At 43.6% G+C, this 22,972-nt stretch overlaps 2 protein-coding genes and 4 non-coding genes across 10 annotated transcripts; 5 read left to right on the forward strand and 1 right to left on the reverse strand.

Moving 5' to 3' along the window:
• Positions 1 to 7,898: 7,898 nt before the first annotated feature.
• On the reverse strand, positions 7,899 to 15,586 carry rnaseh1 (ribonuclease H1). 5 transcript variants are annotated; one of them, XM_023824824.2, is made up of 9 exons: positions 15,532 to 15,586; positions 15,087 to 15,153; positions 14,875 to 15,002; positions 14,444 to 14,608; positions 14,073 to 14,172; positions 13,496 to 13,550; positions 13,322 to 13,406; positions 12,927 to 13,051; positions 7,899 to 8,316 (listed from the first exon to the last, which is right to left on the reverse strand). In XM_023824824.2, the coding sequence occupies exons 1-9, from the start codon at positions 15,566 to 15,568 to the stop codon at positions 8,233 to 8,235; spliced, it is 846 nt and encodes a 281-aa protein (XP_023680592.1). In that variant the 5' UTR covers positions 15,569 to 15,586; the 3' UTR covers positions 7,899 to 8,232. The 5 variants fall into 5 exon arrangements, with proteins under 5 accessions (XP_023680592.1, XP_023680593.1, XP_072558595.1 ...); XM_023824825.2 differs by having other exon boundaries at positions 15,508 to 15,574; XM_072702494.1 differs by having other exon boundaries at positions 15,087 to 15,188; positions 15,508 to 15,537.
• On the forward strand, positions 15,547 to 19,474 carry rps7 (ribosomal protein S7). The gene is made up of 7 exons (XM_072702495.1): positions 15,547 to 15,642; positions 16,316 to 16,399; positions 16,538 to 16,609; positions 17,089 to 17,232; positions 18,284 to 18,348; positions 18,817 to 18,967; positions 19,359 to 19,474. Exons 2-7 carry the CDS (start codon positions 16,325 to 16,327, stop codon positions 19,434 to 19,436), a joined length of 585 nt encoding a protein of 194 aa, XP_072558596.1. The 5' UTR covers positions 15,547 to 15,642; positions 16,316 to 16,324; the 3' UTR covers positions 19,437 to 19,474.
• On the forward strand, positions 16,763 to 16,984 carry LOC111850703 (small nucleolar RNA SNORA73 family). Its single transcript, XR_002839863.2, has one exon. It is a non-coding gene; the product is annotated as a small nucleolar RNA SNORA73 family (small nucleolar RNA).
• On the forward strand, positions 17,966 to 18,187 carry LOC140581237 (small nucleolar RNA SNORA73 family). Its single transcript, XR_011984299.1, has one exon. It is a non-coding gene; the product is annotated as a small nucleolar RNA SNORA73 family (small nucleolar RNA).
• Positions 18,482 to 18,703, forward strand: LOC140581238 (small nucleolar RNA SNORA73 family). Its single transcript, XR_011984300.1, has one exon. It is a non-coding gene; the product is annotated as a small nucleolar RNA SNORA73 family (small nucleolar RNA).
• On the forward strand, positions 19,006 to 19,227 carry LOC140581239 (small nucleolar RNA SNORA73 family). The gene has a single exon (XR_011984301.1). It is a non-coding gene; the product is annotated as a small nucleolar RNA SNORA73 family (small nucleolar RNA).
• Positions 19,475 to 22,972: the final 3,498 nt, after the last annotated feature.

The raw sequence follows: 22,972 nt of genomic DNA on the forward strand, positions 1-22,972 counted from the left end.
TCCTTGCCTGTCCTAATTAACAGGAATTATACACTACCAATAGAATATAAATTAATAACACGTTAATCTTGGCTGGCTTTAATTAATATTTGCCGGTATAAGGTTACAGTACCTCATTAATTCTTCGCTAAAGTCCACTATGGAATGACTTGAACTGTTCTGATGTCCATCGTGGCTTCCTCAGTAGGAGGCATTCTGGGAAATGTCCTGGGACTTTTGGTAGATTAGTGTATCTATCTTCCTGCTGCAGCTCCTCGTCCGTGACGCGGTGCGCTTTTGTGGGCAGCACCGTAACATCCCCGGCCCTGGCCTGGCCTGCGTGCTGACAGCATCCTGACGGGTCAGCTTCATGGGCGTGTGCTACCGCGGTGCCCAGCTGTCCGCCCACATGAACATCTAGCCGCCGGTGCCTCCCGGCGATATGTCCGCGACGGATCTGGGGCCGCCCGGGCTCTCCCTCTCACTGACCCATTTTCTGGCTTGACGGTTTCAAGCTGAGCACCTGCCCAAAGACAGAAATCCTGGGGTCCAGTGGCGGCACTCAAACCCCCAAGGACCCCCTTTAACTGGACAGCTGCCTGCCCTGCAGCCCGTAGGCCGCTGGCGGCTTTGCCCTGACTTTTCGCACTGGCTCCTGGTCTGAATCGCAGCTGTCTGTAACTGACGAATCTGGCAGGAACACCTGCAGCTCCTCTTGCATCTACATGCCTCCTGTCCCCATTCCGGTGGGTAGCACTGCTCCAGGCAGAGGTCACGGGGCTCGGGTCCTGCTGATGTAACTGTGGAAAAGGTGTCTGAATTGCTTGATAAGTCACTTTGGATAAAAGCATCTTTTAAGCAAATAAATAATGCACAGAGTCCAGGATAGAAGCGTCTACTAAATAAATAAAATGCCAGAACATTCCGCCCAGGTGCCCCGCGGTTTCTGCCGTGAGTTCATTTCGGTCCCTGCCGCTAGTTCACCCCAGTACCTCTCTAGGTAACGAATCCAGCAGGCGTGTGCCGACGAACACCACTGCTGCACCCTCAGCTGGGCACTTGGCCTGAGCTCTTCCAGCTGTACCAGTGGTATTTCTGTCACCCTCTGGCTCTTTCAAACTACCTTTTACTGCTGTAAAATGTTAATTACATTTTTGCTGTTACTAACATTCTGCTCGTAGTGCCATCGGAAAGGGAAAAGTCAATAATAATAATAATGATAATGATAATAATAATAATATCCATTTAAGGCAGAGGGCATAGTCAGCTTCTCCTACATTGCATAACTGGCAGATCAGATCCTCCCAGCTTACACTGGCAGGTTTGAAGGGAGCCAGTCCCATGTTAAAAGGCTCCGATGTCAATTCCTCCCAGCATGGCAAAATTCCTTCCTGTCGCGGGGGGAAAAAATAAACTCTAAACTGTCATTCGTGTGCCTGCCGGAGCGAGCGAGCGCGGCGAGTAGTGAAGCAGAGCTGCATTATTACCCGACTCGGCACTCACTCTCTCTTAGTGTGAGAGAGTTTGGCGGGGCAGGGGCCAGTGCTGCCCAGGGTCCACTCCCCCCCCCCCCCGCCAAGAGCCAGCAGAGAGGTCAGTCCGTCTGTCCTTCACCTCACCTCCACCGTCAGTCCGTCCATCCCCTACGATGCACACACCCTCTGCACCTTTACCACAATCTGTTCTCTCTGAGACCTCCTCCTCCTCGCTACCCACTGCCATTTATAAGGCTGATTTTAATGCTAATTTATTTTTCAGTCTGTTGTTTTTTTTTCTGCTCCATCTCATGTTAAGCTCTCCAGGGAAGGCCGTGTTTAGAAAAACAACTTCCTCACCTTTTCCCTCCCCCTCCCCCAACTTTCTTTGACATCTGCTCCTTCGACTCACTTGTTTTATTCATTTATCCTTCCCACCCTGTACTGCTTCTGGTTCTGCGGAGTGAAACTCCGTAACTAATGGATGGAGAGCGATTTCCGGGAATGTTGGCCGTTTAAGCCCCTCGTTAGGGGGAGCCGCTCCTTGTGTTGCGGCATTAGAGTGGTCAAAGCGGCGACGGTGAAGCTCTCTGTCGCGTGAGGTGCATCGCTAGCTGCTGAGAGGCAGCGGATGGAGGAGCTAATGACGTGACCTGATTCTGTCAATCATCGTGCCCCGTAGCTGACTAGCTGGAGCTCCCAGCTGTGCACCCGGCGAACACAGAAATTCCTCCCCCTCCGAAACAGCTACGGTGTGATGGCCCTCCACCACATCTGCCTAAGGGCAGCTGAGATGCTTCAGTAACAGGGTTATCCCCCTCAACCGGCCTGGGACCAGAGCGCCGGGGAAATGACACATAACTGGGGAAGAAAATTCTGCCCTTAAAAAAATACTTCATTTCAGTCGTCTTCAGCAAATTATGGGACCCATTTATGTATGTATGGAGGGATAGATAGACAGACAGACAGACAGACAATTTATGTTTCCCAAAGGAAAGTACTATACAATTCTGCTTAGTAGGATGATTATGATTTGGACTTTGCTCTAATGAAGTTTGGGGAAATACCATAGAGACACATGCATGAACATTAAAAGCATTTCAGTATAATGTACTGAAATAATTGTGGTCCCCTGTGCATTATCAGACAAGACAAAGCTGTACTGAAATGCCACGGCGTATAGACAGAGCAGTCAGCACTGCTGGACAGCCTCTGGCTGGCTGCTCTAATGGTGCATTATAAGAGTGTGACAGCACTAACTTTCTGCACTGGCTGATGTAGTTCATCGGCACGGCCTGTGCCCCTCTGATGCCAGGCTTCTTCAGCTCCATCTTTTGTCCTAATGAAGATTTACAGGTCAGCGGGGTGACGCTACAATCGCCACCCTTCCCTCTGCCCTACAAACGGGACTGTGCCAATCACCCCGGAAGAGGATTCTGTGCAGGCAGGTCAGGATCGATGGTGGGGCGCTCATGCAGCTCGAGCCCTGCCGACAACACCTTATTGAAACCTTAGTTACCAGCGATCACAAGTGATAAATAACTCTGACCCCGTCATCATTACGGGCGAAGGATGTGACCTATTCCACCGGTGAGGAGCAGAAACAGTGGCAGCTTTTAATGGTGTCATTTATTCCTAGCTGGCCCCTTCCTTCGGTGGCTGGAGAAGCGTGTGCCAGAGGACAGCTGTGGAGCAGGGAGCTGGGATCCTGTCAGCCCCAGATCAAGGTCAGAGCCATGGCAGGCTGGCCCACCAGTGACAATCCCCAAACCCTTTGTGCTACAGGCTGCCAGGTATGAGTAATAGGCTGTCAGGGGAGTGCTCTCAGGTTCCATCTCCGAAATCCGCACTTTCAATAATAACCCCTTAACATACCAGCACGTATGGTTTTCGGGTCAATGATACCTGGTTGCTGGATTTGATAGGGAAACAAGGAGAGCTTACTATCTGTTTGCTATTTTATGAATGTTTACTTTTTTGACATTACTGACCTGCCCTTTGTGTTCTGACATTCTATGAGACCCCTGCCACAGTAGGGTCTCTCACGCTCACTGCGGGGTCATTGGACTTTAATAACTGTCCCACCTGCTTTAGAGAGAAGAGCAGCAAGGTATAAGTCAACTGGTGTCCCGTTCAACCACACCAACCCAAACCTTGGCTGCTTACAGCACCATGCTAACATGTGACCACCTTCGGCTGAGCAAGTCTGACCAGCATCTCATGATGATGTAAAAACCCACTGATCGGTCTAGGAGACTCACATTGATATTTAAAAATCCATTTTGGGCAAATAATTCTCCAGCACAGAATATAATTCAATCTCTTGTCTTAGAATACAGTCAATGGCTCAATGAGTAACTGACATACGTTATTCACTATATTTATAATCTAGCAGTTTAGCCCAGGAATCAGACTAGTGAAGGTATCTCGCATTTAGCCAATGCTTCTAAGTTGTTTTCTAAATTCTAGCTGCCATTAAATCTAATCTGTATTCATACTAATCCTGGCCTGTCTATTCAGTTTGCTTATTGATATTTTATATTAGACTATCACTCGAGAGCAAGAGCAGGGCTGCATATCACTTTAGATGGCCAGTCCCAGCCCTGCCTGCCTTATCGGAGAGCAGTGGCTCTGAGCCTGAGCACTGGAGGGTCGCAGTGCGTCTCAGCATCTTACATTAAGCCAAGCCAGGGAAGGCTAAGTTGCTTCAGATTTCATAATAATTAGTTCTTTTGGGTGCTTAAGGGATCGAGCAGATTTAAACCCTCAATACACCGAGGACCAGGGTAAGGAAAGCCTGCCAGCAAGTGCATCGGGCTGCCGGCAAACTTAGAAACTTATTCCTGGTGAGCAGACCCCAGGCTTTCAGGAGAATGATATGCAGGAGGGTTAGCCGCGGGAATCACGCTCCTCCAAAACCCTCTTTTAACGACCTGCGTTTTTTACGTCTTTGACATGCTCTGTCTGGGCCCCTATTGTGTTTGTGAGGCTACCAAATGCTACTGGCTCATTCACACATTAGCAGCGTGAAAGCGGCTCAAACAGCGCCTTATGGGGGGGGGGGGGGGAGGGGTAGGCATTGATGACATTCCCGGTATTCAATATTCATGACTCTCCCTCATATATCAGTATATTTCATCTCTGAATCTGTCTTGTGTATCGGAACGGCTGCAATGCCTCACTGTACATCTGTTACCCCCACAAAGACAGTCGCTCCAGCAACTCAAAAGAATAACAGTAGTAGCCGTGTGTGTGTGTGTGTGTGTGTAGCATTTGCGCCGAAATACTTTGCTTTGAAGCCCTTAAAGATACTATCAAAATGCAGACCACGTGAGAAGCCTCACTTCACCGTTTATCAGGCCGCATCACAAAAAAGAAAAAAAAATAGTAGATTACAGGGTGTATTCATGTTCAAAAGGCAGCCACCTAGAATTAATGACTGAAAAACATTTCAAATTATCCAAATATTTAACAGCCCGTAGCTGTGCTTTTTCTGGCCCAATGTTAAAAGGCGCCGAGTGAGGACGCCCTGCCAGCAAACGGCTACCAGACTAGCCCGAGCCACTCCCTGCATCAGCAGCACAGTGGGAAGCCTCCAGGGATTCTGTTCTCACAGCCTGTCCTGCTTGGGAACAGATCAGGCCTGGCGAGTGGCCTTATTGTCCATGAGCCGTATCGAAACATAATTCCCATCTCTCTCTTCCGGCTGGGTAGCTTATATGTCCCCACACTTTCTTCCCAGCATTTTCCCGCACCCTGTCCTTCGTACACTGTCTAATTTCACTTTTACGCAGTCGCACTTAACCATTAGCGTTCCTGAGATCTTTTGGGAAACATCAAAGGCAGTTGCTTATTTACCAAACTCCCTGCCGGCCTCCCATTTCCTGCCATCCCCTCTGACCCATTCCGAAATGCTCCACCTTGCCCCCATTCGGCGTCTCTCTCCACTCCCCCGTTTCCAAAGAGCGGCACTTTCAGATCTCTGCCGGAATCCTGTCCCATGGCCCACTAATGGGCCGCTGTCATCCCACGCCGCAAAGCGCCCGCTTGGCTTCGCTCAGAAGATGCGAAGACTTTTGAAATTGTGAAATTAATCAGTGCTCCACAGCTGCTTTCGCCAGAAATATCAGCCGTATTCCTCAGACACAGGGCCGGCTGATTCAGACAGCTGTGCTAGGGGCAGGCGTCTTTACAGAAGGGGTGCGCTGAACGCTCGCACCAGGGAAGCAGGTGGGCCTTCCCTCATCACACCTAGCGCTGCTTGATCTCGAAAACAAAGACTTCCCTCTCGCATTAACGGGTCCTTTGAAGAACACTCCCCTGTGTCTCCTCTCACAGTGATTTTTCTCCCCCATTTATGAGAGGAGACGGGTCTTGTCGATGAGTCATTGTGATGACTAAACGAGACAAGGACTAACGAGCAAGAGTCGTTCTCTCTCCGAGTCCCTTTCTTCCTTTATTTCCTTATTTTTGTTGAGAAATAAATGATGGTTTAGGGAAGAGGAAGTAGAAGGGAAGATAGAGGAACGATTAATCAGGATCACGCTTTGAAGTTCTCTGTGGCGGACGGCCTCTATTCAGCTGCAGAGGTCAGGGCTGCTCCAGATACTGGTTCCCTCCACCAACTGTTGGTTGTTGCTAAGAGAAGTGAGGGAACCAGAGGCTCGCCCAGCATCTTCCAGGAAGCTCAGAGGATACGCTTTCAGAAGGAAAATAATTAGACACCTAAAGGCGAGTGAGCCAACCAAGTTTGCTGACCAAAGAAAAAAGCATAAATGAGCTTTTGAAGTGTCTCCCCCCCCCACCACCACCAACGTTGATGCCAATCCTACGGAGAATCACACAGAGGAGCCTCTATCTGAGCCGTCTCCGTCCCCAACATCCCTCCTTTGCCGTTTACCTCGGCCACTCTCCGTCGGGCTCAGAGATTTCTGAAAGAGATCACAGACACGAGCGTAGCGGGTAAATAAGCCTTCCTGGACGGTGCCGTTTTGCTTTGTTTCTCTACATCATTTATCACTCGACTGATATTTCCCTCCACATTTGCCTGCAGTCTGCAGCTCAGCTTGTTATGAAATGATGATACATATTCAACACACGTCTTTAAAGCAGAAGATTCAGCGGGGAGCTTGGAACATTCAAGCTTAGAGGAGACTCCTCTCAGAAATCCTGCTTAGCTCTGTTGAATCCTCAGAGAACGTGTTGACAGGCTCATGAGATACGGTGTTAGTCATGACTAGCCAGGAACTGAAACACTGCGGTTCTAATATTACACACACACTGCTACTCTTCTATAGTTTTTTCATACATTAATTTTATGCATAACAAATTACAATTCTACACATACTCACAACTGAATCTTTAGTACTCATGTTTAATATCTCCCTCAAGAATACATCAGACCAAGGCGTGGCATTGAGACCAGTCGCACACAGAGTATATGTTCAGAACCACCATGCTACCTTCCAGTGAAATTCCAATAGTCCCTTCCATCAACTATCCAGTTTCTCAGGTACATATTTAGTCAATCAGTCTGGGAACAGTGGTCGAGCTGCCCTTCTCCAGTACAAGAATATATACCTTGCAAGATCTAGCTGACTGCAGCTAACAGAGGATTCAGTTCTTCAGATTTAAAATAGAAGGTTGGGGCGCCATCTGGTGTTTGAATGAGATCACTGTCACATTATACATGTTCTTCAAATGCATTAATTAAAATTCTGTGAAAAGCTTACCAGGGTCAACCAAAAAAAAAAGAAACAACATATTTTCAGTACACAGCTGAAAGTCTCCATAAGTCTGGTCACAATTAATGTCAGCATATGGTATGCAGAAGCAGGGAGGTAACTAGCAGAAATATGACACTGACTAAATACAAGGGTATTTGAAACGGGCACTAAGCCTCATTTTGTGAAAACTACTGCAGGCAACCTTGACATCCTCATGCCTATTTGGAGACAGTACACTAGTGGTAAGTCATGCAAAATATTTAGTGCAAGACTTTGGACAGAATTCATTCATACAAAGCCGGTGATGCCGCCACGGCATGTCATCCCGCAGAGCCTGGAAGGCATCAAGGCAGTGCAGTTAAAGCCTGTCAGGATGAACTCCTTTGAGGTAGCAGCGAATACTTATAATGCGGTCAAAGCATTTGAATTCCTAAGTGTCATGAGCAATGGTAAGCTTGATTGTCAAATGCTAACAAAAAAAAATGTACCGCATGAAGTTGCTTGCAAACATGACCCACAAAACAATGTTGGTTTAAAAACATGCTGGACTCGCTATATGCTGCAGGTGATACACTGTGACTTGTACAGACCCCCTCCACTGCGCCCTCCCCAGCACCACCTTATAACTAAGGAGGCATGCATACTACATACATATCTTCCCCTTACTACGTCCCATTTAACTGCAACGGTTTTTGCGCTTGACAAGTTTACAACGACATGAAAAAATCCTCAAAACTTTATTTACAAATACAAGAAGCATATTCATCCATTAGAAGTTTCCAGCGAACCAGGAGCCTATGCCAGTACACACAAGGCAGGAGACCCTGGATGGGATGCAGGCCCACACAAGATGCTCGAGCTTCTAAATCACCTTCTGGTGCAGGCAAATATGAACTTAAAGCCTAATAACTTGCCTTGGTATAGCTAGGTTAAAACAAAACAGCAAATTGAGGGCCACGTTTAAATATCTGTACAAACTTCCCATTCACATATGAATAACAATACGATGCCCATCTAACTTGGGGTGGGGGCGGGCCACCCAATCATGCGGATCACGGCAGCTTCGATGCGCCCTCTCTGGACAGCCGGTCCGCCTCCTCATTGCCCTTGTAGCCCGCGTGGCCTGGGATGTGCAGCTGCAGACACAAGGGGGAGGATTTAATGACGAGGCGAGTGATGCTTAGTATGTCTATGGAGGCACGTCTCAATTCCACTGTGCAACAGCAGGACAGCGAGCTAACAGTCCCGCAGAGCTACCATCAGCATCAATCTGACAGCGCCCATTAAAATGATCATATAAGGAAATCCAAACACACAGACAATTTACTATATGATTCTCATTCATTATTCATCCAGCATATGGTATAGCAGCCTACTGCATCAATTAATACTCACCCATAGAAGGCACCCTGAATGGTATAGCAGCCTACCTCAGGGATTAATAACACCCAAACGAGACGCCCAAGACGGTATAACAGCCATTCACAGGAATTAATACTCACCCATAGAAGGCACCCTGAGTGGTATAGCAGCCCATCATAGGAATTAATACTCACTTAAACGAGACGCCCAGGGGTGTGTTTCCCAAAAGCTATGTTAGCAACTTGAGTAGCTCGAATTATGCAAGAATGATGCAGGCATTTCTAAAAACCATAGTTCAAACATTCCATAATATATCAAACTATGAACGTTCGCAAACACTGTTGTTAAGTTGTGTAGTTTAAACTACAGCTTTCGAGTTGTAGTTAGGAGCTTGGTTCCGGGGAAAAACGTCATCGATAGTGGAAAATGCAGTCGAGGAGAGCAGTCAGCATATAAGTAAGGTGAAAATATTAAATATCCTGCTGTACAAACATCTATAATGTCAAGTGCATTGAAAATGTAGTTGTAAGAGTACTTTTTACGTACTTCTCTGTTCATGTGTACGGTATGATTGGAGAGGATGTTTACCCTTTGTGTTATATGGTAGAATTCATTACATGGATAAATACATATTTAGGGCTGCACAATTATGACATCACAATATCACATCAGGTAATATTGCGTTATTTATAAAACAAAAAGGAGATGAAATTACCCTAAATAAACTATTGGCAAATAGTATTAAACTAGTAGTTTAGTAAGTTGCCGGTGTTCTCACGAGTTGATTTAACAAAGCAGTACTGACAAACGAGGTATGAGTATTACACACATGCACATGGAGATGACTATGCTGAAACAATTTATCATTCAGCACTTACGTACGCACAGTATTAAATAGGAAAAACAACATGGAGAAAGCAAATAAAACACGGGAAAATTAAAGGCTAAAAAAAAATAAATCACTTCTTAATCAGAGAGTTTTTGTTGCAATATGAAAAAAGACAGCAGTGCTTGGATACAAAGCCACGGCTGTGCAGGTGAGGAGTCTGGGGTACCATGGTGGGGGTTTTACACACCCATGAATCCCACTGAGCCATAAGGCTGCACCAACGGCGAGGGATCAGGAATTTATAAGTGCTTATACTGTGACTGAAATAATAAACATATAATTACATATAATTACAGATACAGCCGATGTCACTTTTTTCCCCCTCTACAAGAGGTATCAAGTATCATGAGACTATTGCTGTTTTTCAGTTTAGTACTATTATTGTTGTTATAAGACTGACATAATAAATTAATAATGTAATATTGGCACAACGTGACCTGCCATGAGTGCAAGACCAATCACCTCTGGAACCACTGTAGTTGAACTACGGTGGTTCAAACTAACGTGGTTCAAATTACTGTGGTACTAACAAAGTATGATGGTTTCAGGAAACAATTGTACTGCAGATGTAGTTCGTTTGAACTAGGAATGCACAATTAATCGTAAAAACACGATCTCGATTCACACCTCTGTGCGATCTAATTTAGAAATGTCAACGGTTCTTCTGCATTGTATCGACTGGATAAAAACAAACCCTCCTATTTTTCCACAAAGAGTCTCAAGTGCTCCGTGATTCTGCGTTCTTGTTAAAGGGTGTTTTTCCACTGCACCAGGTACCTTACTTTTGGTGCTTTGAGAAAGTACGGTACTCCAGGGTGTTGGTTTTCCACTGCTATAAAATCTGGTGCTGGTGCTGAATGACATCACAACGCGAGGCGGGGTATTTTGTACTGAATTCAAAAAATGGCTGTAGTAGGACTGGATGATGTGCGATATTAATACCAACATTGGATGTTGTGCTGCTCAATTCTTACTTTGCCAGTCAGCTAGGCTTTTTCTTACCTTCAATTCGGCATGGACATTATAGTGCAGGGAGTTTAGGTTTTGATAGAACATTTTTACTCTGCCATAGGAAAAAAATATATAAAGTTTTACTATTTTAATTATTATTCCTTTTCAAGATTATCAAGTATTTGTTTAAAAATCAGTTTAAAGTTTACCTCCACTGCTTTTGCATGAGTGCTGCTTGTGTTCTCCAAGACGACCAGAATAATTGACATCCTGCCTGTTTTTTCCTATTATTCCTAGACAGGTTAGTGAGAAACTCCTTTTTTGTTTTATGAATACCCCAATATTTATTACAATAAAATCACATTGCAATACTTAGGAATTTTCCAATACCGTGCTGTTCTAGTATACTATACAAAATACTTTATTTCTTTTAACGCTATACTGATCTCTGATTCTTCAGACCAGATCACAGTTAAAGCTTGGGTAACTTCATTTGTCCTATTTGTATAACCAATCGAAAAAGAAAGTGTTTAAAGTCCCAGCCGAAAGTACCAAAAAGCATTCCACTGGCACTTTTGGTACGGCTGTTTTGGTTGGTTAAATAAATAAATAGACAGACAGACAGATGTACTGTTCTCTCTGTTTCTACAGCATGCTCTCTTCATCTAATAAAAACAGACTTACCAGGATCACACATAGAGCAGCCAAGATCGTCCGCCTTCCCATTCCAAATCTGACGAAAACCACAGAGCTGCTATTCCCCTCGCAACAACCATAACCGATGACTCTAGTCACCCTCTTAACACATAGCTTACTCTGCTGCAATCAGGTTGCAGATACAGGACTCTGAAATGGAAACGGGCTCCTTTGGCAAGAGTTTCGTCCCCACTGCCATAGCGGCACTTAACTAGCTACATTAATCTTGTACCCTTCAAATCCCTGCTGCTAATTGTGTGTATATTGTGTGTATATGTTTCTGTGCGCCGTTTTATGTATTTGTGCCTAACATATTGGAGATCGGTACTGTACCTTGCTCGTATTGGAACCAGTGTTAATTTTGACAGCAAATTTTAATTTATTTTTAGTCAGTCTTTTGACTAAAATGTAATTTAGTTTCAGTCATAATTTAGTCATCTAAATAAATTTAGGTTTTGGTCGGCTAAATATCACAAGATTACAGTCGACTAAAACTACAGTTGATTTAGTCGACTAAATTAAAAGTGCAAAGTGTCATGTTTAAGGTTTCCCTTCAATTTCTGAACGTCATTATGTTCACCAAGATAAAATGAAACCAATGTTAAGGAATGGTGTTGGAGTGGGAATGGAGTGAGATTTCACTCTTATTTGAAAATATATTTACCCGGAAACCGAGTACTGTAAAATCAGTAGTGCCATTAGTGCAAAAATAAAATCACTTCAAAGAAAAAGTGCATAGGCTATAATGCCACCAGACATGCTCTCTCTGAATATTAAAATAAAAATATTAAAATAAATATTTGTAATATTTTTATTTGCTATTGTTCACTGTTAAATGTTTCACCTGAAATTCTCAAATATCTTCAAAGAAAAAGACCAATAATGGTCTCAGGGATTTATACCCATTATCAAGAAAAAAATATCCAAACATTGAAAACATACTTCTATGGCTATCAGCAGCAGGAAGTGCAATCATTCTATTTTCAACAGCAAAATAATTACCTCAAGGCTACAATTCTATTAGTGTATAGAGCCAAAAATCAACTCTCCCCTCTTTCAGGTGATTTCATGTTGCTGCATCATAAGTATACACGGTTAAATACAAAAGCAAACTATTTACATGGTAAGAACTGTTACATGTGTGTGCAGACATTTCGAATTGAAAATATCACTCCAGCCTGCTGGCCGAAGTTGGCAACGCCGCGTTTTATTTGAGATGAAAAGTAAAATGCTCTGTCATCGCCAATACACCTCCGTCATAGTCCTCGCAAAATCATTTTTATTTAGTTATCGTCTCGTTTCAGTCTGAAAATAAAGGTCGTTGACGATAACGATACTGAAAATTTTTCGTTAACAAAATTAACACTGATTGGAACAGACAAATATCCTTTTAGGACGACAAAAGATATCTATCTTGAGAAAAAACATTGTTACAGAAAATTGTGATCTCAATTTTAAGCAAAAAAAAAAAATCGCATTGTCATTCACATTTTTTTTCAGCATTGTGTAGCCCTATTTTGAACATTGTGCGATGCATCTTTAATGCTAACTTCCATCATTGTATGGGAAACACACCCTGGGGCTGTATACCAGCCCGTCACTGGAATTAATACTCACCTGTTTGAGACTTGGGGGTTGGTGGCAGGATTGGCACTCCAGCCACTGGAAAAAACCTCTGGTCCATTTGGACTAGTGTGGTGCTGAGGTATCACCCACGACATGGCAGTACTCAGGTTCTCATCCCTGAGGTAGTTTGTTGTGTAATCAGTGCGCTACCCTTACCTCGCTCCTCTCTCATACGAGACGCCCTGGATGGTATAGCAGACCATTACGGTAATTAACACTCACCCAGATGACTTCAATTTCTGCATTTAACTTGTCGAGCTTCTCAAACTCGTCCCTGTGAGTGACCAGCCCACCATTCTTCAGCCTCCACCCATTCTGCTTCCATTTTTTCACCCAGCAGGTCACACCTAGATTTGAGGGTGCCCATAAGTAAACGGATGTGTAGCTATGAGACGTGTGTTGTAGATCAGTTGGCGTCTTCAATGAAAAATAAGAGCTGGTATCTAGGGATTCCCAGGTCAGCTTTTGGAGGGGTGTGTTGTTTTCTACACAGATGATCTATCAATTCAGCATTTTGAAATCAAAATGACAAAATATCGGCCCTTGAGAATCAGGGTTCAACATAAATAAACGACCAGTAATGGTGACAGAGAACAAAGGCACTGGAAAATTCTCACCATTGATAGTGAACATGCTGTCAGTGTAGAGAACCAGCTTCTTTATCTTCAAGTCTTTAGCCTGCTCCAGGGCTCGACAGGCGGCCTGAGGACGACGAAAAACCCTAATTAAAGGAGGGGGCAGAGACTTGCACTGTCCATCAGTTTCATTTAGACAAATGAGAAAACACTTGCCAGTAGTTCTGCCCTCTGGTTGGTTTGCCTTCCCTGCAGCCTATCAGATACATTTCTTTAACAAATGAGAAAAGCATCCATGGGATGAGGATTAAAAATTACACACACACACACCATCATCAAATCAACAGGAAAGATCAGAGACTTTCAGAATCATCCCCATCTTCTGTTGGAAACTAAGGGTGCACCACTACAGCAAGTACCATACTCTTTGTGAGAAAGTACCAAAAGTAGGGTACTTCAAGGTGTTGGTTTGTGTTTTCACTTCAGCTGCTCGTGCATTGTGCTAGTGCTGCTATGCTATTGCACAGTGTAAAACCACCTTTTTGTTTAGTGATAATTTGAATTACTCCCATTACATAGTGATATTAAAGGAAAACATTTCATATAACGAACTGAAGCATTTTCAAAATCATAATGGTAATTTCATTCAAACAAAAATAATTAAAAAAAGATGCATCTTGATTTGAAATATTGACGTGGACGCATTTTCAGTGTCAATGTCACTGACTACATTGCAGCAGCCCTAATCCAGTACTGTTGTCCATGGTGTAATCTTATGGCTCTTTCCACTTACAGATGGTGATCAGGTCCCCAGTACACACCGATGCCAGCCCGGGCCCCTTGTTTCCCGTTGCAAGAACAGCAACCATCCGTGTACACTACCACCGCATCTCCTGCAAAGGAAACCCCGAATGCACCTCATTTCAAGATCAAGAGATATGACAAAGAATCATTTCATAATATGCAACTACAATAATAGAAAATGTTACTTTTATTGAGTTTTGAAATGTGGCTGTCAGGTTTTGCATTTATACCACTGTGATGTTTGTATGGGCCTTACACAATTACATACCTTATTTAAGTATAAAACAACTATACAATGATCTTGCACATGTGACTTGACAACAAATGGCTATATATTCAACCTCTCGCCCAATCATTTACCCATAAAGGTAAGACCGTCCCTGCTGCCTGTGTCCTCTGCACATTTCTGTCGTTTGGGAGACAGCTCGTCGTCAAAATTCACATGAGGCCTCTTCCCCTCAACAGACCGAGTTGGGAGCACGGCTTTAAAGATTTCTGTGGAGGCTGCACTTCCAGAACAACCTGCTGAAACACCAAAAGATACAAAAGTATAATTTGCAAGTAAAATACAGCGCGTTAACCGAATTTATTTTACGTTGCAACGTACATAACATGGACGTTTCAATGCACGGCCTAAAGTTCTGAAATAATTAACATCGTGCACTTAAGTCTATAAAGAAATCGCAAGCAAATCTAATATTTAGCAATTGTGCACAACTAAACAAACAATGTGCAATAAATCTTAAATTCTGCAATGTTTCTTCTTAATAAAATACACTATTATAACCAACCAGAAACAGCAGACGACGAAGATGAGTCTGCTGATTGTCCCCTTACGAAAGCCCACGCGTCCTCTTCGGAGGCGAATTTCTTATAAACGGCAGAAGGAAACTTCTTAACCTGACTTTCACATTCTTCCCTGAAGAACATTGCATAGTGTAAAATTAATATACGCATGATAAATTACTACGTCTGATCAGCAAATTGAATTTGAATAACGCACCACGTGCTGTAGACACCCGGGTGGTCGCCTTTCCGAACTGCGTAGTAGTATTTCTTCTTCCCCATTTCTACGATACCAGTACAAAACGCTCTCCTTGTTATGCTGTAAAGACTGTTCAGCATTACTTGGGGGAGATTTTGGGTGCTATTTTATCGGCTGTCGTTCATTTTATGTTTGTTTTCTTCTAAGATAAACACTTTAAGCAGTCAAAATTACCTATTTGCAATGTAACCTAACACAGGACAGCTACACAGTAAATAACACTAATCTAATTTAACACATATAGCAGGCAAACGCATACTTGTACGTGACTTCTGTGCAAACAAGAGTAACGCATCAACGAAGTCACGTTGACTTGGTTCAATAATTCATGCTTTTTAACACTTCCATTGAAAATAAAAGATAATCACGCCAAAGCTACCGTTTCACAGAACGAATGCCGTACTTGGGTTTCGGTCACTTCCGGGTTCTCGATTTCCCATGAGCCCATGTCACACCGCGCTAATAGCAACATCTCGCGATATTCCGGCCTCTTCCCTGGCCGTCGTTGACTGAGGTGGGTTGTAAGAGCTGACACGGGACTTAATATTTTTAAGAAAACATGGCTAATATCACAAATTTTGCGCTGTTTGTATTAGCTGTGTATGGTGGAACACATGATACCTTAGATTATCCTTTGTTTTGGTGCGGATGGCCTTTTTGTATGTAAGGTGGCTAAGATCTAGCTGACCGTAATGATCTATGGTAAGACTAGGCCCATGTGTGGTTTGATCGTTTCTATTAGACCTGTTTTTGCGTGTGATTCAAAAGCATGGGGCAAGTATTTTTTGACCAGTTCGGCAGAGTTTTTAAAACTATATCATGCCGTAAATTTGAGTTATCTGAAGGTATAAATTTCACTGACATGTCAAGCGAATGAGAATAGTAGTTGCCCAGATTAAGTAGTTTCAGTGTTCTTGTATCACAGCCTCACGTTTCATCTGACTGGCTGACTGATAGCTAAAGTTTCTACAGCAAATAAATTTTTGTACTCTGAAATGGTAGAGACTGGATTAAACTACGGAGAAAAGCGCGGTTAATCTTAGATGAGGCTTGTTAGCTATTGATCATGTTTCGCCACGATTTAACGTAGTTAACTGCAGCCACGGTACTATACAATTAACACAGTAATCTTGTAGGCATTGGACTGGTTACCTCAACGTGCATCTTTTCCCCCTTTATTTCTGTAGACCCAGGCCATGTTCAGTACCAGTGCGAAAATCGTAAAGCCCAATGGCGAGAAGCCAGACGAGTTCGAGTCTGGCATCTCCCAGGTGAGTGTCCAAGTCTGAGTGTACAGGTAACCCTCATGGTGACACCTGTGTGTTACCCCTGATGGCTTACTCTTGGTGGAGTATCTCCTTTAACGGTAACCTGACCCCTTTTCTCAAAGCTTTGGATCTCTATTCCAGGCGCTCCTGGAGTTGGAGATGAATTCGGATCTGAAGGCTCAGCTGAGAGAGCTCAATATCACTGCTGCAAAGGTTTGTAATTTTACTGCTAATTCAATCCTGTATATGTTGAATATGGCAAAATAAATGGACAGGTTATTCCTTATGGGGACATTATCTTAAGTGTCTCCCAACTTAAAAAAAAAAAAAACTTTGGAAATGGTACCATTAAAATCGACATTTCCCCCAACGTGGACATCCTGTGAGGTTGCTCTCATATGGCTCTGTCCGTGTGGCGTATGGGAGCGCAGCACTTTACGGTGCCGTGACGTACAGTCCCGTTCCACGTCGTTGGATAGCAAGCCAGTCCCCGGCCTTTGGGCTGGTGAGGACGGCGTACTGTATATTCCTACATCTTCCCAGAGCTCTCAGCTATGATTGGGGAGGTAAACCATGCAGTGCACAGATTGACATGACCTGTATTGTACCTGGTGAAAATGAGTACCATAGTTGTTAACTAACTTAAAATGTCCACCAAAGATGTTTGACGACGCGTTAAAACAATACCCCAGGAAATTGAAGTTGCTGGCAACAGGAAAGCAATCATCATCTTCGTGCCGGTGCCCCAGCTGAAGTCGTTCCAGAAGATCCAGGTGCGGCTTGTGCGAGAGCTGGAGAAGAAATTCAGCGGTAAACATGTGGTCTTTATCGCACAGGTACGGCCAGCTCCATCTCCATGTCCTCTTCTTGTGCTACTAGCATGGTCTCTGTTCAGTGGCAGGAGTATGGGGGCCTCTGCTGGTGTGCTTCAGCTATGGTGTCTGAACTGTGCACTCAGTATAAATTTTGTAGTCTCTGAAACGTGACCATTATATGGTCTATTCAAGCTTATGCCATTTCTCATTGATGCATAATAGCTTGCCTTATATTTCTATACTGCGTAGGTTCATGTTAACACAATATGCAGTTCCTGCTTGTTAGGAGCTATGTCCTTTCAAGCCTTACATTACTTGATCCTGCACTAGCAAGATGAATATTAATGTTTGGAGAAATTAGGCCTATTAAACCTTTTTGTTGGGTTACGCGTCTGTAGCCCAGTTAACCAAATTCTCTTATTACTCTTTTTCTGTTGGATTAAGTCAGTGATTGACAGTACACTAATCCCACCCACTGTTAATCTTAGAACTTTATTTCTCCCATTGCTGCTTTGTGTCCCACCACTGTTCTAAGAATTCAGATTGTAAATCAATTGCTAAAATTAACATTGCACACAAGGGAAATCCACGTGAGAAACTGGAGCAGTGTGGAAGGTGGTAGGACAAGATGACTGACTTTTAAAGTGCATTCCCCTCTTCTGGAAATGGTGTGTGGCTAGCAATTAAACTTATTTTATGTAAATGTTGTAATGTGTGATGTGCTAATGTGAGGTGACCTTGAGCCCATTGATCTCCAACGTGGACATCCTGTGAGGTTGCTCTCATAAGGCTCTGTCCGTGTGGCGTATGGGAGCGCAGCACTTTACGGTGCCGTGACGTACAGTCCCGTTCCACGACGTTGGATAAAAAGCCAGTCCCCGGCCTTTGGGCTGGTGAGGACGGCGTACTGTATATTCCTACATCTTCCCAGAGCTGTCAGCTATGACTGGGGAGGTAAACCATGCAGTGCACATTACTAAGTCTTATTGCATTGAACTTGAGTAAATAACTGTTTGAAGGCTGCAAAAGTGGTCTAGACTGGAGTTAACCAAAAGCACATTTCTAATTGCAGAGGAGAATTCTGCCGAAACCAACAAGGAAAAGCCGCACAAAGAACAAGCAGAAGCGTCCTAGGAGGTGTGTTTGCATTTTGTAACACCCTTTACTGAACAGAATTGTGCATAGATTCAACAGATGACTGACTTTCACTCTTCTTATGGTTATAGATATTGTACTTTTACTTGTTTAAAGTTACTTGTACATATTATCTCCAACGTGGACATCCTGTGAGGTTGCTCTCATATGGCTCTGTCCGTGTGGCGTATGGGAGCGCAGCACTTTACGGTGCCGTGACGTACAGTCCCGTTCCACGACGTTGGATAATAAGCCAGTCCCCAGCCTTTGGGCTGGTGAGGACGGCGTACTGTATATTCCTACATCTTCCCAGAGCTCTCAGCTATGACTGGGGAGGTAAACCATGCAGTGCACAAATTTTGACCATCGCGTAGAAAATCTCAACTGCAGATGCTCTGTTTGTAGTCAGATCATTTAGGCTGGTGCTAAAATGTGAAGGACTAAATGCATTCGTGATCTTTTATCCCTCAGCCGCACTCTTACAGCTGTGCATGATGCCATCCTCGAGGACCTAGTTTTCCCCAGTGAAATTGTTGGCAAGAGGATCCGAGTGAAACTGGACGGCAGTCGACTCATCAAGGTCCACCTTGACAAAGCTCAACAGAACAATGTTGAACACAAGGTAAGTACGTGTTTGACACATTGCTATTATGTAAGTAGTCAACGTGGACATCCTGTGAGGTTGCTCTCATATGGCTCTGTCCGTGTGGCGTATGGGAGCGCAGCACTTTACGGTGCCGTGACGTACAGTCCCGTTCCATGACGTTGGATAATAAGCCAGTCCCCAGCCCTTGGGCTGGTGAGGACGGCGTACTGTATATTCCTACATCTTCCCATAGCTCTCGGCTATGACTGGGGAGGTAAACCATGCAGTGCACATTTTGCAATTCTCTGATGTGACTGTGTTGCATTTTCTGTGGAAATTGAATGGAAATAAAGAAATAAAAAAGTAAATTGCTCAGAAATGACAGGGTATAGGGTTTCTCATCCATGGCACTTTTCCTTCTCCTCAGGTTGAGACCTTTTCCTGTGTCTACAAGAAACTCACAGGCAAAGATGTCGTGTTTGAATTCCCAGAATTCCAACTGTAAAGCGCTAATGACAAAATAAATTTGTGTACGGAAACTCATGCCCGTCTGACTGCGAATTTTGTGACACATAGGAGTTCTCCTCTGTCCCTCAAATCCCTTGCACTTTGTGTCCTTTTTTTAGCGGGTCTGTGATATAAACGCCTTTGTCTAAGCAAGGTATCAATGGGTGAAGGACATGAACTGCCAACTTTCAAGTTATGTGCCATTCTGTTAAATGCTTGGTGAAGCTGCTTCACCTGATTTAACCCAGCTGACATAACTCGGGTGTATACGTGGGTAGTAATGCGGTAGACAGCCATGTCAAGCATTCTGCCCGATGGCTTTAAAATCATAATCTCAATTGGAGAGTCCAGGCACTGTCTAGTGATGGATGTGTTTTCCATAGGTTTGCCAGGAGGGAACTGTGTGAAAGGCCTCATTCTTCATGTTTTATCTCATATACAAGCTGAATCAAAACAGCTGACTTGCTCAGTATCAGATGGTTGCAGCTTGGGCTGATTTCAGCAAGGCCATGTGGATGATCGATGGTGATGTGACTTGTAATGCTGTCCTGAGTTTTTAGTGACTTCAGGCAACCAGCCCTCATTGTGTTATTTCTTGGAGAAACTAGGTTTGTCATCTAGCCATTCAATATTCTGTCCCCTTGTAGAATTATTTTTTTAATATTAAGAATTCAGATTTATTATTCTAATGTGTCTTCATAACATTACATTGTCTCAAAGTGCTTAACATTATCCCTGCCCAAAATGCCTGGTGAGCAAGCCAGAGGCGACAGTTGCAAGGAAAGATTCCCTAGAAGGAGGAAACCATGAGGAGCCAGACTCAAAGGGGGAGCCCATCCTCCAGGGGGCAGTAGAGGAAGTCAAATGAGCAAGATGTGAACGTTCAGGTCAAACTGTCCTAATTTTAGCACTTGAGTCTGAAAGCGGGGGGGCAAACAGGTGAAGGCAGGCAGACGCTGGTGCTGCTTTTGATGGCCCAAGGCACAGTGATAAGGCAGCAGAGCATACTGGATAGACGCCACAGGCAGAAGGTTGAGCAGGTCGGAAAGATGCCACTGGTAGCGGAGACGTTGCTGGCAGCAGGGCAGGCAGAATAGCTTGATAAAATGGAGTCTCCAGGCCGCACACCCCAGAAGCGGTAGGGGAAATAAAATGTGTAGTTAGCCAAAGTAGAGGAGACTAAAGACAGTGCAAACAGGTGAGTGAAATGTGTAAGCTCTGGTAGATAAGGCTATGGTAGCATAAGTAGGAGGGAGATGCATGGGGAGTCCCTGAAATGTCAGCACTCCAATCCCACAAGGGGGTGTGAAGCTAAAGTGACAGGCTGATAGTTCAGCTCATCCAAAGCCAATAGCACCCATCCCCATCCAGCTCTACACCTCACACTATAGGTCTAACTGGGACTGAGCGGTTAGCTAGAGCTAAAACTGAAGTCCCTATAAGCTACACTAAACGTGTGTTTTTAGTCTGGACTTGAATATTGAGAGTGCCGTCAAAGTTCTTTCTACCCTAACAGATATCCAGCTCCTTGGAATCGAAGCAAGCCAGGAGGGTTGTGAGAGACCAGTAGATCTCCAAGGTGTTCTGGTGCTAGGCCTTTAAGTGCTTTATACATTAGTAGTAGTATTTTGGAGGCAATCTGAGACTTGGAAGCCAGTGAAGGGAGCATAGAACAGTGGCCTGTACTACGAAGTGGGGTTACTGGCTTATCGGGGTAACTTGTCGGATTTAAGGTAGTCTGGGCAAAATGTAAGTGAATGAATATGAAGTCCATTTAAACTGTGGTACCTTAAATCTGATGTTACCCTAATAAGCCAGTATCCCCGCTTCGTAGTACAGGCCACAGCGCTAATATATTTTTGTTTTGTGTTTGTAAAAACTCTGGCTGTTGCGTTTTGTACTAGCTGATGTTTATTTAGGGATCCAGATGGACATCCAGAAAGGAGGGCATTACAGTAGTCCAGTCTGGAAGTTATAAAGGTATGTATTCGTTTTTCTACTTCATGAAACGATTTTCCGAAGATGGTAGAAAGCAGTTCTAGTAATACCTCTTATCTGAGCATCGAAACATAAATCTGAATCAACCAGGACACCAAGATCACTGACTACTGTGTTAGGAAGATCACCAAGGGAGTGATGTCAAACTTACTTCAAGCAGCCTTGGGTCCAACAAGCAGTACTTCTGTTTTTAACAGAATTTTTTTGCCATCCAACACTGGATATCTAGTGGACAGTCTTCTGACTATCTATCTATCTATCTATCTATATATATATATATATACACATACATATATACATACATATATACATACATACATAGTGCTGTCAAACGATTAAAATTTTTAGATTAATCACAGGGTTGCTGTGGATTAATTTAGATTAATCATGATTAAATATTCATTTTTAATCTATATTAATCACAATTCATTTTGCATGAGGAAATAGACTCAAGAAAAAAGGGAATATATATGCATTTAACATGTTTATTGAACATCTTGAACACAAGTAGGATGCATTCCATCTGCCACAGAAGTGCAATACCATGGACCCATATCAAAAAGTAAGATTTTTTGCTTAGCCGAACAACTTGTCGTATTTAAGGTACCTCAGTTTAAATGGTCTTTATCTGCGTTCACTTACAATTAGCACAAACTACCGTAAATCCGACAAATAATCCGACTAATCATGAAATCCAATTCTAGCCCGGTTAATTGCCATTGTTAGCAATATCAGTCGATAGCACATTACGCGCCATGCTTTATGTATAAAACTCCATAGCAACACGTCCACAGATAAGTTGGACGGTATAGTGTGTGCGACCGATTTAATGAGCCACAAATGAGAAGTAGTGCTTAAACAGTATAAAACTACAACTTTCCCTTCTGTTGATAAAAGGCGCAGCCATCTCAGATTCTGAACTTGGGATCGTCCGTGCTGCTCCGAAATATGGGAGTGCGCATGTTGTCACTTCCGGCTTCAAAACTCGGAATACGAGTTCCCAGGGCAAATGGAACGCACCAAAACGGGTTGACAGAGACATTTCAGGGATTTTGAGTCATTCTGCGCTGCAGATGGGTTAATTGCATTAAAAATTTTAATCAGATTAATCACGCCTGTGATTTGAGACTGGGACAGAGTATCACCTTCTAGCAGGACAATGACCAGAAGCATACTGCTAAAGCAACACTCGAGTGGTTTAAGGGGAAACCTATAAATGTGTTGGAATGGCCTAGTCAAAGTCCAGATTGAGAATCTGTGGTCAGACTCGAAGAGTGCTGTTCACAAGTGAAAACCATCCAACATGAAGGAGCTGGAGCAGTATTGCCTTGAGGAATGGGCAGAAATCCCAGTGGCAAGATGTGGCAAGCTCATAGAGACGAATAGTTATGCACGCTGAAGTTTTCTGTTATTTTGTCTTATTTGTTGTTTGCTTCACAACAAAAAAAGAAATACATCTTCAAGTTGGCATGTTCTGTAAATGAAATGGTGCAAATTGTCAAACAATCAATTTTAATTCCAGGTTGTGAGGCAACA

The sequence above is a fragment of the Paramormyrops kingsleyae genome, chromosome 19, assembly GCF_048594095.1.
Source record: "Paramormyrops kingsleyae isolate MSU_618 chromosome 19, PKINGS_0.4, whole genome shotgun sequence".
NCBI lineage: Eukaryota > Metazoa > Chordata > Actinopteri > Osteoglossiformes > Mormyridae > Paramormyrops > Paramormyrops kingsleyae.